This window comes from Hypomesus transpacificus, chromosome 3 (genome assembly GCF_021917145.1).
Source record: "Hypomesus transpacificus isolate Combined female chromosome 3, fHypTra1, whole genome shotgun sequence".
NCBI lineage: Eukaryota > Metazoa > Chordata > Actinopteri > Osmeriformes > Osmeridae > Hypomesus > Hypomesus transpacificus.
Window position 1 is genome coordinate 10,880,436 of NC_061062.1, and position 14,643 is coordinate 10,895,078.

Consider the following 14,643-nt stretch of genomic DNA (forward strand, 5'->3'; position numbering starts at 1 on the left):
TCATTACAAATCAAGATGTATTTAAGAAATCAGAAGTAGCACACAATGTTATATGATCAGTGAGGATTTAGAGGCCAATAATTAATTCATAAATAACTATATACAAACATACGTTTTTTATTTATTTATGTGAAAGCATACGCTATGAAACAAGGACTCAGATACAAACATATTTCATCCATTATATTTTTATTGTTGATCACCTAATTATACACAAATACATTCTTTGATGTTTCAGCATCAACTGAATGGGCGATAGCTGCATGAATTGAAGGAAACTTTTACCACAGTGACCGTGTCAAAATTGAGTGGTTTAAGTGCTAGCCACACACCATGTTTATTACATTTTCTATTACTGTAAGTAAAGTTGCATTAAATGAATGAATAAAGCTTTGCATGTGCACACAGAAAGTGGATTAAAAAAGTGTTATATTTATAAATCTTATACATGTACATATATGTTGATAAAAAATTATATAATTGAAAAATATTAAACTTAAGACATGCTTAGTATGGATCTCAAATGTTTAATCATATTTTTTCTTTCTTCATGTGCTTAAAGTACATTCATTTGTAGGTCACAAACAATTTAGCCAGCTACAAACATGCTTGAAAATGACTGGAAAGTATTTTGGTAGTGGTAAGTGTACGCATACAGTTTCTTTACCATTTTGTCAAAGCAGAGAACCAAATTAAGGGTTGGTAATAATTATTAACCCTTTAACAGCTTTTTACTACCGCATAAAACAAGCAGTGATCCGCAAACACGTTATAGTACATTACTTACATTACATAATTACATCACTATTTGGTGACACCTTTTCCCACGTGAAGAGAGTTAGTGCACACCCTTCTTTTAAACACTGCACTGAAATAGACAGGTGATGTGGTGCTTGGTCAAATAGACTTGAACACAAAGCAAACAACAATGCTTTATATAAATCACCGGCTAAACGACAAACTGACGAAGTACTCAGAGATTAATAGCAGTACGGACAAAATAGCTTTTTAACACTATGTGATACCATTTTGCACAGCTTACTCAGTCAATAAACGTCAAGAAATTCACAATAGCAACAGTGGTTGAAAAATTTAGCTGGCAGTCTTTGTCTTTTTCATTTAGTTAAGTAGGAGATGTTGTCACTATATTCATAAACACCTTCAGAGAATGTAAACTCTAGGAGAGATCCTTAGACAACCTCTACTGGTTTTCCAAAAAGAACCGTGCAAAAACTGAAAATGCATCTTGTCTAAAACTGCAGATACTGGAGTGTGCATTCATTTTTATATTGAAGTCTGTGCCAAACAGAAGCCTTCAACTTCCTTAAGTACGAAAGGTTTGAATCTGGGTCCTTGTCCATGCAACATTGAACTCCAAAACTCCAACTCCAAAACATTCGTACAATTGTCTGTGTAAATTCTGATAATCCATTCAATGTGGACACTCCTACATGACTGTGTGTGTTCTCAGCATTGCCACCGAGAATAATTAATGTTTTCTTCTTCAACGTACTGTTGGTCTTGCATCCCAAAATGTCCTTACAACTTTATTCTTTTTCCAACTCCCCTCAGCTCTTTACAGTATCAAACATCTTTCTCAGCAGTAAACGGACCAATAGATGAGATTAAAGAAGATGTAGGATCCAGGGAATAACATTCTAGAGTACTTGTCGATCGCATGAGTGTTTTGAATGATGTTCAGGGCCCGTATGCCTTTCTTCTTGGTAGTGGTTGATTCACTGCTCACAGATAAGTGGACAACCATGTGCTCTGGTTTCTCAGAGACCTCATGCATCTCTGGCTCCTCCTCAGGCACCATGGGGTCCTCAGTGTAGCCTGCCAGGCTGTTGGTATCAGCTTCACTGTAGGTGCCATCCAGCATCATGGTGCGTGTCTGAGACATGCCACAGGTGCAGGGTATAGACTGGACAAATATAAGAACAGAAGAAAAAAAGGAAATAGGCTATGGAGATGAAAGGCATAAAAAAAACAGAATACCCGGCAATCTGCTTGTACAATGAAAAAATGACAGGTTCAAGCAGACATATTGCTCAGTTGTTTTGAGGTCCACAATTTTACAGAAGCCCAGAAAACTATATTTGCAGAAAACGTGGACAGACAATTTTATTACACTGTACATGAAAAGGTTTACACTGGGAGAAAGAAAGACTGACATTTGTTGTTACATGTTGTCTAGTTCTGGGAAATAAGAGCATTACCTGTGACCTAGCTCGCTCACGTAGCTTGCGTTCTCGCCGGTCTTGAACGGTTGACAGGTAGTTGACAGCAGCATACTCCAACACAGAAAGGAAGACAAACACAAAGCTGACCCACAGGTAGATGTCCACAGCTTTAATGTAAGATACCCTGGGCATGGAGGCGTTGACGCCAGTGATGATGGTGGACATGGTCAGCACGGTGGTTATACCTGGACCACGAGGGAGAGGGGGGAGGTAAAGAACAAAAGCAGCAAACGTCACACAGTACTCTACCAAAGTCTGCTGTAGTGATGCTATAGTATGGATCCTGGTGGACAACAATGATCATACCCAGGGAGACTCTGGCAGGCACGGCCCTGCGGTCGATCCAGAAGGACACCCAGGACAGCATGACCATGAGGGTGGCGGGGAAGTAGGTCTGGAGCAGGAAGAAGAAGATGTGGCGCCGCAGGGTGAAGTTGATGTAGAGACGGTTGTACCAACCTAGACAGAAACATTTTGATGTCAAATGATTGACCCGTTCCTTCCATTCATCAGTTTTTAACCCCCCACCCAAAAGTTTGATGGCTGTCAAGCGTGTATACCAGTGCTGCTGTAGAAGGCTAGGCGTGAAGTGGTATGGAACTTCTGGATGAGGAACTGAGATAGAGAGATCTTATCATCCGTGCTCAGAGATTCATCCCCGCTCTTCCAGTACAACATTAGATCCTCGTCCGTATAGGCGTCTAGAGGACACCCCCCCCCCCAAAAAAAAAGGAGACCGTTACTGACTGTTATGGCTGACTCTTTGTACACACTGTTAAAAGAGAGTGACTGAAAAATGAAAATGACCGTGTTAACATAAATGTAAGTGATTCAGTAGGAAGGTATACAAGTGGTTTTATTTGTTAGTTTGTTCCTATAAATGAGTTTTAATGGTTGACATATCACCAACCTTTTGGGGTTCATGTATAGTACAAACAGTCAACACTCACAGCTCTCAAGCTCCAAGGAGCAGCTCTGGGTGTCCAAAGGAAAACGGCTAAAGTCCATATTACAGGCTGCCGTTACTGTCACCCTGTCCACAAGAAACAACAGAGATCCATTATGCCACACAGACCATACTGTAAAAATAATTGGTAGCGTAACACCATATAATCTACACCCCTTTGTCAACAATGGCCTAAGTAGAAAATAACATTGTTATTAATATCTGAATGTTTTTTTTTTTTATCCAGTCATGTTTTTTTTGTTGGCTAAGAGCAGATGTAGGCTGGACTTTTTGCTGAATGCAATGTTCTTTTACCGCATTGATTTTTAAAACATCAAATCAAGTTTGTGTCTATCTGGTGTCCCTGATTGGGATTTGGATAGCTTACAATGATACAACAGTGACCCCTGCAATGCAGCCTGACAGAAAAGAATGGGGCCACTTTTACCGATAGTAACGCGTAAGATTACGTCATTTCAGATAACTTTGTCTGGGACAATTATTTCAGTTATTTAAACAGTACAATGTAAAAATATCAGTCTTTATACTGGAAGTAGCCCAATTTACTTATTTTTTTCATGGCATCAAAACCCTTCCAGACAGATGTTTCTAATTTTAACATGGAAGCAAAATGCAAATGAGGGGTGACAGCGTACTTCCTGTATCAAGCCTTTTATTAGTACAGGCTTACATAAAGGCTTGGAAGAACAAGCATTCATGTGTTTTAAACTTGAATTGGGTTGTCATTTGAACATTGATTTGATTGTCATTCCAGTAGCGTTGCAATTATACTGAAACTATGCATAGCAGTTAGCTGTGTATTGTACTGCAGACACATCCAGCCTACCTCCATCTGGCACACATACAGACACATATAAACACGCTGACCCAAACCCACCTGAGGCTGTAGAGGACATGTCCGTCAGGAAACACCCTCAGCATGATGTTCTCGGTGGTGGTGTCATGGATGAAGGAACGCTTGGAGTGGACGAAGAACACATCAGGAACCCAGATCTTTTTCACCAGCCGCCCATCAAAGGTCATGCTCTTATTGGTGGTGCTGGTGAAGGACAAGCGCTCGTCCTTCCAATAGTGTCGTAGGTACAAGGTCATAGTAAAGTCCTATTGGAGATAAGTAGAAGGGGTTTCAATTAGTTACCAAAAACCAACAATTTGACATTAAGTCTATATCACAGAGCAGTGTTTAGCACATATGTGGAGCACTTAATCTACCAGCGAATGATTCATCTTTTTGCACTCTATTCAATTTTCTTTTTACTCTCCTCTATCCCTTTTTCCTGTCGTTTATCATTATGTAACACCAGACAGTGGGTGATGGACATAATTATGGCCATCTGCATGGTAAACAAAAGCTTTCCCAACATCTTGTATTACATCACGAAGGATAAAAAAAAAAGAAAGAAAAAACATTTGGGAATGCCATATGTTTGCTTATGTATTTATTTTATACAATACATGCTATTATGTTCACATTTCTCACAAGATAAACTATGTTTCTTTTCTTACCATATCTACTTCAGAGATGCTGTCCAAGCTTTCTACTTGAACGTCCACTCCAACGGGGATAGCGGGGCCTGGAAAATGACAGCACACATATTTAAAAAAACAGTGACATAACTGACATATAATGAACATAAAATTGATGGATAATAGATGGATGCTGACTGGGAACCATTTTCGTAATCAGCTCCCACAAAGGGCTTACATTTGGCCCACTTCGAGTGAACACTTTTTTTGGCCGTGTATTTGACCCACTTCTACACTTTTTTTGTGTAGACTCTAGGCCAATGTTTTTGCCAATTAAGCTGTCTAGGAGCAAGGGACCACTTCAAATTACACATGTGAACACAGTAAGCATTTGAGCATAACAAAGTAGGGCAGCCAAGCACTCAAAAGCTCGGGGTCATTTTGAGCTTAATAGTTTGCAGTGCTGTTGCTCAACCCAAAGGGGGTGCTGATGTAACACTTTAATCCCTAAGCAAATTCTAAATCAAAGACCACACACAAGCCTTGGTTAAATACCATTCAAAGCATGCCTATCTCTTACACTGGTCTGGGAAGTTCATCTTGATCCATCCCTACACCACTAATCACTCTCAACCTCAGTGGAATGAGGATAACAGCACTGACCCTCTTATAAAGCGCATCTACTAGGGTGTGCAACAACACATAGATAACACAGGTCTCGGATTTGATGTTCTACACACGATTTGTACCACTTTACTTCACTTATCTCTGGAGTCTGTAATCCAAAGAGATTAGTGAAGATGCTGAATGCTAAATTAGAGTTCTGAGACCAGAGTCTAGGAGTGGCGAAGGGATGTATGTCGACCGTTTGGGATTACTCTTCAATTGCTTTGACAATGACACAAGCTATCACTATCTGAGAAAACCACTCAAATATGTGGTGTCACACTGAAATTAATACTGTACATTCTTCCACTAACATGTTTCTAAGAGAGGTTGAAATTATCTTTGCTGTCTTTGAAGCTTAAATACTTCATGTAAAAATCTTCTCACTATGTCATCACTATCAATCAAAGCATCTGTACAAAAATTTGATATCAAAGTTGCTCACATAGGCAAATGGGAGATACGCCTATTAGCTTTAAAGTGGAAGCAATTACAGGCTAAGTGCTTTGTGACATGATGCCATTTCCCATTTTGGACCAGTGAACAAAAACACAGCTACCGGTATATTAAAGATTGCACACTTGGCAAACATCTACTCTGTAATTTACATCTGAAGCACATATACAATTATTAGAAATATAAGCTATGGGAAAATGATAGACTATCAAAATGTTGGATGTTCATACACTTTGTGAGTTGTCAATTTTCTAGTCCAGTGTAACCATGTTATGAAATGGTAAATGTATATTAATAGGAAGATGGTTCAATAACTGCATGATAGCACCTATTGTCAATCCCTTTAAGTTCCCTTTAGCATATGGTATGCTTTATGTATATGGGGTTATTTGGTGTATGTCATGTTGTGAATGGAATCCTGCTGCAACAAAGTCCTGTTAAGCCATAAATATTCAATACGTGCTATGGTCAATGGCAGAGTGTGGAAGCTTCAGTGAGCATGTTCACATTCACACAACAGAAGGTCTTACACAATGTTTTTATTGTGTTCTTACGTCTCCCATGGATAAATCTACGATTCTCTCACATGGGCTCAATAAATTCCATTTGAATTTCTCTGGAATGTTTGTATTAATTGGTTGAGTAATATCCCTTATTCAATGGATTAATATCCAGTAACCCTTTTGTAATGTTAGAGAAACATTAAAGAAGTCCATGATGATAGGTGCGTTTGGTTGGGTAAGGTTTTACTAAATATGTATAAATATACTCTCTTGTAGTGATGTGAACCTCCTGTGGTGCAATCAATACTTTATATGTTTAATCAGCACACCCCAGTGTCAGTAACAGTGTGTCCAATTACATTGACCTTGGTGGGAATTGCCCCAAATCTCTATACTGACCTTTACTTAAGTTAAATCAATAGTTTCTGGTGTGAAGTTGTCAATAAACTGTTCTCTTTTCAGAGTGATATTTTCATCTTGCCAGTGTAAACTACCATGCAAATAAAATGGTTTTGTAGAACGAGTAGATGGTTATTAACAGGAGTATAAGACTTCCAGCATAATACCATCTACTGTCAATTTGAAATGAAAGGAGATGCTTAATCTTAAATAATTAATATGATTTGAGAATGAATGAATCAAGAGCTCATAATATTGACATTCCCACTTGATTTAACATGTATATTATATATATAGTAAATTATATAAAAATCATGTCTATGTGAAGCTCATTTTTTGACTGAGGGGGCATGAATACTGAAGTGCTATATTCATTAGGTTTTCAGTTCAATGCATAGTAGCCGTTAGTCCACCTTTTAACCACAGTTTTTTAAACAAACAGGTCAACTGGCCTCGTGTTGAGGGACTGAATTGGGTACAGAGATTCACTTCAAGCACACTAAATCAATCAATTCAAGCACATTTAATCCTCAAGGTTAACACAAACGTAAGAAGTCTTTAATAACTCCCCAATGCCCAATGACTCTTGGGTGGTTTAATAACTGAGTGAGTATCCAGTCCCCAGTGTCTACAGAGCATAACAGCTGTTGCTCAGGTTGTGCTCCTGACGGCACACCTGGGATGCAGCACATCACTGTGGTGCTTGGTTGGGGCCATTGGCATTCATAATGTTTTGCATTGGTAAATGAATGTCATGAACTACAGGATCTCCTGCCAGTCGGAAATCATATCTCTCCACATACAGTACAGTAAGATTTTCATTTGGCCCTGAATGACTGGAGGTGAATGGGCGCATTCCTTTGAAGTAAGGAGTTTCATGATACTATCTGGTAATTGAATCTTCAGACCAAACATCAAACTGATGATAAGGCCATTCCCAGCAGGCTGCGTTTTATTATTTGTATGAACCAAAATCACGGCTACACCCTGGTGCTCTTTCAAGACTCACAATCAACATTTTCCCAACATTTCTCCAAAAGGAAATTATAATTTAATTCAATGCCTACATTGCTTTGGGTAAGATCATCTCTGGCTAGTAATAATATGATGTGTGAGTGGACCTGACATTTGAACTTTGAAGCCCAGTAAATCCCTAAAATAAAAACTTTATGAAAAGCATACAACCACTTTAATGCCTAGTAAACATATCAGAATTGTGCTTGCTTATCTCTTTATATACATACTATAAATTATCTGGGGGATTCTTCTTTAGGCATTGATTAACAAAATGCTTAATGTGTTATCTTAGTCAGGATTAAGAGTACAAGTACGCCCATGCATTAGCAAGAGTCAGCCCTCTCCTGCGGCTTATTCCATAGATCCACCTGTAATGTATGTGTTGGTGTGCATGTGCAGCGGGAGTGGGTTTAGATTTGATCATCAACATTACACACACACACGATAGTGCCCCATGACATGCATACATAAGCTTTACACTTCCCAGAAGGCACCACTTTAAAATTCAATCCCCGTCGGACAGAGAACACCTCATCTTGAGCAGAGCCAAGAACGTTTTCTTCACTGTAATTTGCATGTTAAACTGGTCCACTGTATCTGTTATGCAGTACAACAGGCACATCGGCACTCTCTCCAGTATGTGTTCTGTGCAAGCTTTTCAAAGTCATATGTTTGGGTCCATGTATGCATTATTTTTTCTGAGAAGTTGTTTATAGTTTTACTCAGGCTATTTCCAGCCCGTTGCGCTGTGACCCCCTGCAGTTTATAGACACCCACCCCAATGCTGTCACAGGCAGAGACACTCAAAACAATGAGACACTTTCGTCAGCTGCTCCAAACAAGGAACATGCTCAGAAGAACATCAAACAAACAAAAAAACACTTGTTCATTCTTTTCTTTATTTTTTATTTTTTGGTATGCTAGCGAAGGCGTTCACTTAATAGCACCTCAAAACAGCATCAAATAATTTGCTCTACCAAGTTTGATTATGAGTTCGCAGTAGATTTCCCAACTGGGAAGTTGAACTTTGTAAGCATAACAACACAATGTGTTAGCCTTGAGCTGTGGCTTATCTGAACTCATTCAGTGATATGACTTGATAGTCCTCCGATTTCAAACACTGGTTCACAGCCTTTCCAGAAGCACAGCTTGAGCCTCGAACAATGACATTTCTGGCAAGCCGACTTCTGTCTGTACTCTCTACACAAAACACAATTGTGATTCCAGTCAGCCTACTGTAGTACTGCAGAAACAACTACAATGGGCTGCAGTGTATAAGTCTGTCTGACGATCTGTAGGGTGGTGACAATTTAGAAAATAGCCCAAGAAGGTAGAGTCGAAAAATCCATCTGAATTCTGATGCTATATCATTTTGAATTGCTTCAGAATACACTGTGGCAGCCTTATAATAGTTTGAGCTGGCCATGGAGAAGAGAGCATGTTAAATTGACTCTCCCCGATAAGGAGCAGTCAAATGTTAACTGCTGTCAGTGGGGTGACAGAAATGAATTTAGAAACAGATTGAAGTAGCACTGGGTCCAAGAATATAGTGATAGAAGATCAGTAGAATCATTATAAACTTCACATTATAAACTACACCATCCTACTTATCATTACTCACGGAAAATAGTGTGTGCGTGTGTATACACTTGTATGCTGGCTCCCGCTCGTGTTTTTTTCATTGTGTGTGTCTGTGTGAGTGACGTGAAAAATCAAACATACCTCCGAATGCTGGTCTCATGGTGAAATCATGATCATCTACTTTCAGCAGCTGCTCCGTCTTCAGCTTCCGAGATTTCGTCACATCTGGAGGCTTCTTTGACAATGAACTGTTGGGAGAAGACAACATCTGTCAGAATCAATGCCAATAATTGACGATTAATTCCACTTGATAGCAGCAACACTACTGACTTTTTTGGAGGTAGTAGGCCCAGCCTATAATCCAACACGCTATTGATTTGTGTAATGTGTGCTAAAACTTCCTGTGGAGAAAGTGCCGCAAAAGTACGCATTTCGCAAACCCCAAATTACTTCTAGGCCCAAATAGATCTAGAATAGGCTACTGCATGTGGCGTTCATTCATGATGTGGATTCACCTCACTCTTTATGAAAACTCCGTTGTACGCTTTCTAAACCACCTGACGATTGTTTAGGCCTTTAACTCCGCTGACAGATGGGCAGAACGTGCCTGCAACGAGGCTATCTAGTTGCGACAAAGCATGCCAGCCAATTGCCAAGTCCTCGCCGTCTGGGTCATGGTGAATCTGAACCCTGTCGTGGCGAGCTGATTATTGTATGGCAGAGCTGAATTAATGTATGGTAGGGTATTAAGGATATATGGAGTCACACTGAAGCCCATGTTAGGACAAGCCAGTAGGGGAGTCCTATTTAGTCTTCCCTGCCTAGTCTGTTTAGTGGCCCTGCGTCATTAGGCCAATTTGTTAATATAGCCTAGAACAGTGGTTCTCAACCCTGGTCCTCAAGTAGCCCTTGTCCTACATGTTTTGGATATTTCCCTGTTCCAGCACACCTGATTCAAATAAATCAGTTGTTATCTAGTTATGCAGAAGCCTGCTAACAACCATTCATTTGAATCAGGTGTGCTGGAACACACTTGAGGACAGGGGCGAATCTAGGTTCCCACTTTTGGGGGGGCTAAGCCCCTGGATAAAACTTATTATATTTTCTGTGACCCAGCAAAAGTAGGGGGGTGTGGGGGCATGTTCCCCCAGAATACATTTTTGAAAATATCATTTTAAATAGTGTACTCTAGTGGGTTTTAGGAAGAGAAATTAACTAATTTAGATTTAAAAATGAAAGGATTTTTTGGGGGGCGCTAATGAAACTTTGGGGGGGGGGGGGGGGCAAAATAGGGTTAGATACGCCCATGCTTGAGGACCAGGTTTGAGAACCACTGGCCTAGAGAGTAACTGAAAAACTTCATCACAATCATCATCGCCGTCATCGTGATTTTACAGTTCATCATTCAGGGTTTACTTACACAATGTAACGCCAGGTGTCGTAGGCCTACATAATACCGCTCATAGATGGTAAATTACACATTCTCAAATACAGCATAAGTTGTTGCGATTACTTTTCTGTACAATATTTTTAGTTTTTGATTTGATTTGTTGTCTTGCACAACATTCACATTAAAACGTAGGCTATAATTAATTGTCAAATAAAATAATTCTAAATGTTTTTCCTTATTCTTCTGTATTCTGAAAGCCAGCGTTTAAGCCAACACTCACGTCCCATGCTTTTGGTTCTCCACGGTTCCAGTCCATCTCCTCACACGATGTCCGTGTCTACGGCATTCCCCAGTAAAGATAATACAGAGAAGCAAAGTCGAAATCAGCGGTTTGGTTAAACCCGGCATAATGAGCTCAAGCGTCGACTTCCACAAACAAGTCCGTAAGCACCTCTCTGCCCATGCTCCGTTGTCTTGAAAAACCAGCGCATCCTTGTTCAAAGGAATCCGTGCGCATGGTGTGCTTTGTAATTCATTGCCATCTTCATATAGGCTACGATTTGAATACCACCGTTTGTGATCCTACACTCCTGACCGCTTCCAGCTGCCATTGGCCACTGGTTAGCAACTGCACAGCTGTTTCGAGGCGTCCAGTAGTTCCCAACCACATGGTTGGTCTGGTCATCACTGCTAAGCGCGCACTCGGAGATAAAGCTCCGGGTCTCACTGCCCACAATCACATGCTTTAAAATGTTGGGGGGGGATTAGACTTCAGTAAGTACAACTCAATTTACAGTGCAGGGCTGCAAAACAAAAACAAAAAGAAGAAAAAAAACGTCCCCTTCTGATAATGGCCGAATTTGTGCGTATTCGAGTGGGAAGTGTCTTGAAACACGTAGCCTGTTAACCAAAATCTCATCCTGTCAAGTAATTTAACATTCTTTCATTAATTAATGAACTGCAGACCATCGTAGACATCTGTAGAATAGGCTTATATTAATACTCATCAACTTGTTGCTATTACATGTTTTAACATTGAGGGGAATGGTCATTAGGTATTCTCTCAGAGTCGCCCATCCTGTCGACAACCTGCAGTTGCCCGCGGGACCTCCACGGCGGGGCTCCGGACTCCATGCTGGGAAGTGGGCCTCTGTTGGAACTGCAGGGGGTTTCAAGCACAGACCTGCAGGAGAGCATATCCCGAGGAATCATGACCTCGGGAGCGCGCAGAAGCAGCAGATGGTGTAGTTTGATGTGTTTTGCTCCCACTCACTGCGCCCACTCTGTAGCCCCCTAGAAATACAGTTTATCTGGGATTTTGCTGCAATTCTCGCAGTGCTCCACACCCAGAGTCACCCTCTGTCATTGGTAGACAGCTTCTGAGCTGGACTCACGCCAATGCCGCTTAAGGAGGCGTTACGTAAAAGTTGGTCTGGCCTCCCCAAATTAAACGAGAAATCCCGTCAGTTAGGCTACTTTAGTAACATTGCTGTCATTCCTGTGAGTAAAATGAATAAACACTTCACTTTCAACAGAGAAAAAAAACTAAATTGCACATGGGCTACAAATAAACAGTCTATAGAACTGTGAACAGTGATTTATTTGAGAACCTATACTGATCCCCGCTCATCATCATGTTTAAGGAAAGATGAGCACGTGAGACTTGTGTTGCCGGTATCCTTATCTGCAATGCTTTCTGTGCACCTAAGAATCATCATATTTCATTAATGTCTTTGTTAAAAAAAACTATAACAAGGAGAAATAACATGGGTAATTCACATGGGGAAGGTTCTGTCACACTTAACCCAATTTAACAGCACCTGCCCATCAAAATGTTTCTCATTTTAAGAACTACTTCAAGCTTTCCCCTCCTTTGTGTGCCGTTTGTTCTTAGAAACCCAGTATACATGGTCGTAACCTAAGTGTAAATACCTCTTTTAAAACTAGAGGTGCTGTTGATATAGCTCCATTGGCGCAGCCAGGGTTAGTACTACAATGACTTCATGGGTTAAAATTGGAAAATGGCACCTGTTTGAAAGAGCCATAGAAACAGAATGCATCCCAGAGATAAGAATACTGTAGGCCAGCCCATATGGCAGTGGGATTAAGAACATTTTATTGCATGACATAATACAATATCATAAAACAGGGATCAGCTCCATATAATGCCACCCAATTTCCCCCAACTTACACTAGTTGCCAAACTGTACATTACACAACAGTGTGTCAACAGTCCATCAGGTATACACAAATAAGCATCAGAAACATAAAGAACAGATAAAAAAGCAGTTTTCAGTCATGTTCAATATGTGATACTTTTTTTCTGTATATTGAAAATATCCGTGGGTCTGAGTGATGGCACCTCTCTTATAATATGAAATTAGATTGACAATGTCATGTCTTGAAACTTTCAATGATGGCAGAACTCTCTGGTAGCGTACTTCTAATTCGAACATGCTCATCTCAAATACAGTTACAGCATGAGTCGAACCTACAGCCTTGGTATTGTTAGCATACTTTTTCAACAGAGCTACAGACACTTATTGTTTTGTTCCTCCATATTTGGCTGACAATTCCCCTCCGAGCACGGGTAATGCATGAACAATGCGTTTTCGATTCATCTTTTGAGGGTAATGTGTGAAATTACACATCCGCCGTTCTAAGGGAGTTCTGATGATGAAAGGAGGAATTTCATATCTGTGCCGATGCAGACTTCTGGACATATCTCTTCAAATATGCACTTGATGTGTAGTTGCAATCACACCACAGTCAACAACCACTTGAGCATTCATAAGCACGTTAGGTCTCAGAAAAAGTAATGTGTTCTTATTTTCTGTGTTTGTGTTTATCATTCTGTTATATTCTCTTAACACTGCTCTTTGTGCTCCATATGTAACTCGTAGACATTTCTTCAATCCACTGTATTTTTGTCAAAGCCTTAAAGCTTTTTGTAAAACATTTTCATTTGTTGCTGGATCAGCAGAAAGACTGGCTCAAAAGTGATACTTTATCTTTAGGCTACATGAGAATTTGGAGTACAACACCAAGGGCCTGGAAGAGTGGCTTGTGTATCTGGGGAATAAACAATCTCTGTTTGTGTGGGTTGAAATCCGAGGAATTCTCATCTGATGCATGCCCATTGGTGGGCAAAAAAACAAACATTTACACTACTATGTATGAATTACAACATTTTACAGTCGTCTCACAAATACATGGTGGACATGTTATGACTGATTAGTTCATAGAATGTGATGTTCTGTCTATGGTGTTTTTACTTCATATGACTCTCTCAGTACTTCTGACTTGAGTGCAATACACAATATACATGACAATATGTGCACAATAAAATATATGATATCCATTTTAAAATGAATTTGACGATGGGTAAATTATTTGGGAGACATCCACTCCTTTTGCAGGGGAGTGGATATCTTTTTCATCATTTTCGAGTATGAGTGAAAAATCCTTGCTGCGTATGAGATCAATAACAATAAGTCATGCTATCTGTGCAATAACACCACTGTGAAATCGACCCTTGCTTTAAAGACGGAGAAGTAGTTGTCACAAAATGTGCTCTGTTCACAAGAGACCAAACAACATAGATTTAGATTTAAATGATGACAACATACATTTATCATAATCTACATTATGTATTCAAGTTGTGGATCTGCAAGTATTAATAGATCATTGTTATGAATAGACATGCTAGCTTTATGTGGATTTGGTTTGGCTGGAGCTGGAGCCGGAATCCACATAAAGCTAGTGTGTCTATCCAAACATACAAAAACAATCAAAAGGGCTTTACAAAAGCCCAATCTGATGCTAGAGACCTAACCCAAGCACCCAGAGTAACACTTCTCTTGGGGTTGAGTGTTATTACTGATTCCGTTAAGAGCGTTGTTATGTGTAACTCATGTGCAGTGTAATTAGCAATGTATCAACTACCAAACTATC

At 39.9% G+C, this 14,643-nt stretch overlaps 1 protein-coding gene across 1 annotated transcript; it reads right to left on the minus strand.

Moving 5' to 3' along the window:
* Positions 1-297: 297 nt before the first annotated feature.
* Positions 298-11,403, minus strand: gabrr2a (gamma-aminobutyric acid type A receptor subunit rho2a). The gene is made up of 9 exons (XM_047016080.1): positions 10,970-11,403; positions 9,441-9,547; positions 4,717-4,784; positions 4,088-4,311; positions 3,194-3,276; positions 2,804-2,944; positions 2,550-2,702; positions 2,220-2,428; positions 298-1,924 (listed from the first exon to the last, which is right to left on the minus strand). Exons 1-9 carry the CDS (start codon positions 11,095-11,097, stop codon positions 1,598-1,600), a joined length of 1,440 nt encoding a protein of 479 aa, XP_046872036.1. The 5' UTR covers positions 11,098-11,403; the 3' UTR covers positions 298-1,597.
* Between the last annotated feature and the right edge of the window lie 3,240 nt (positions 11,404-14,643).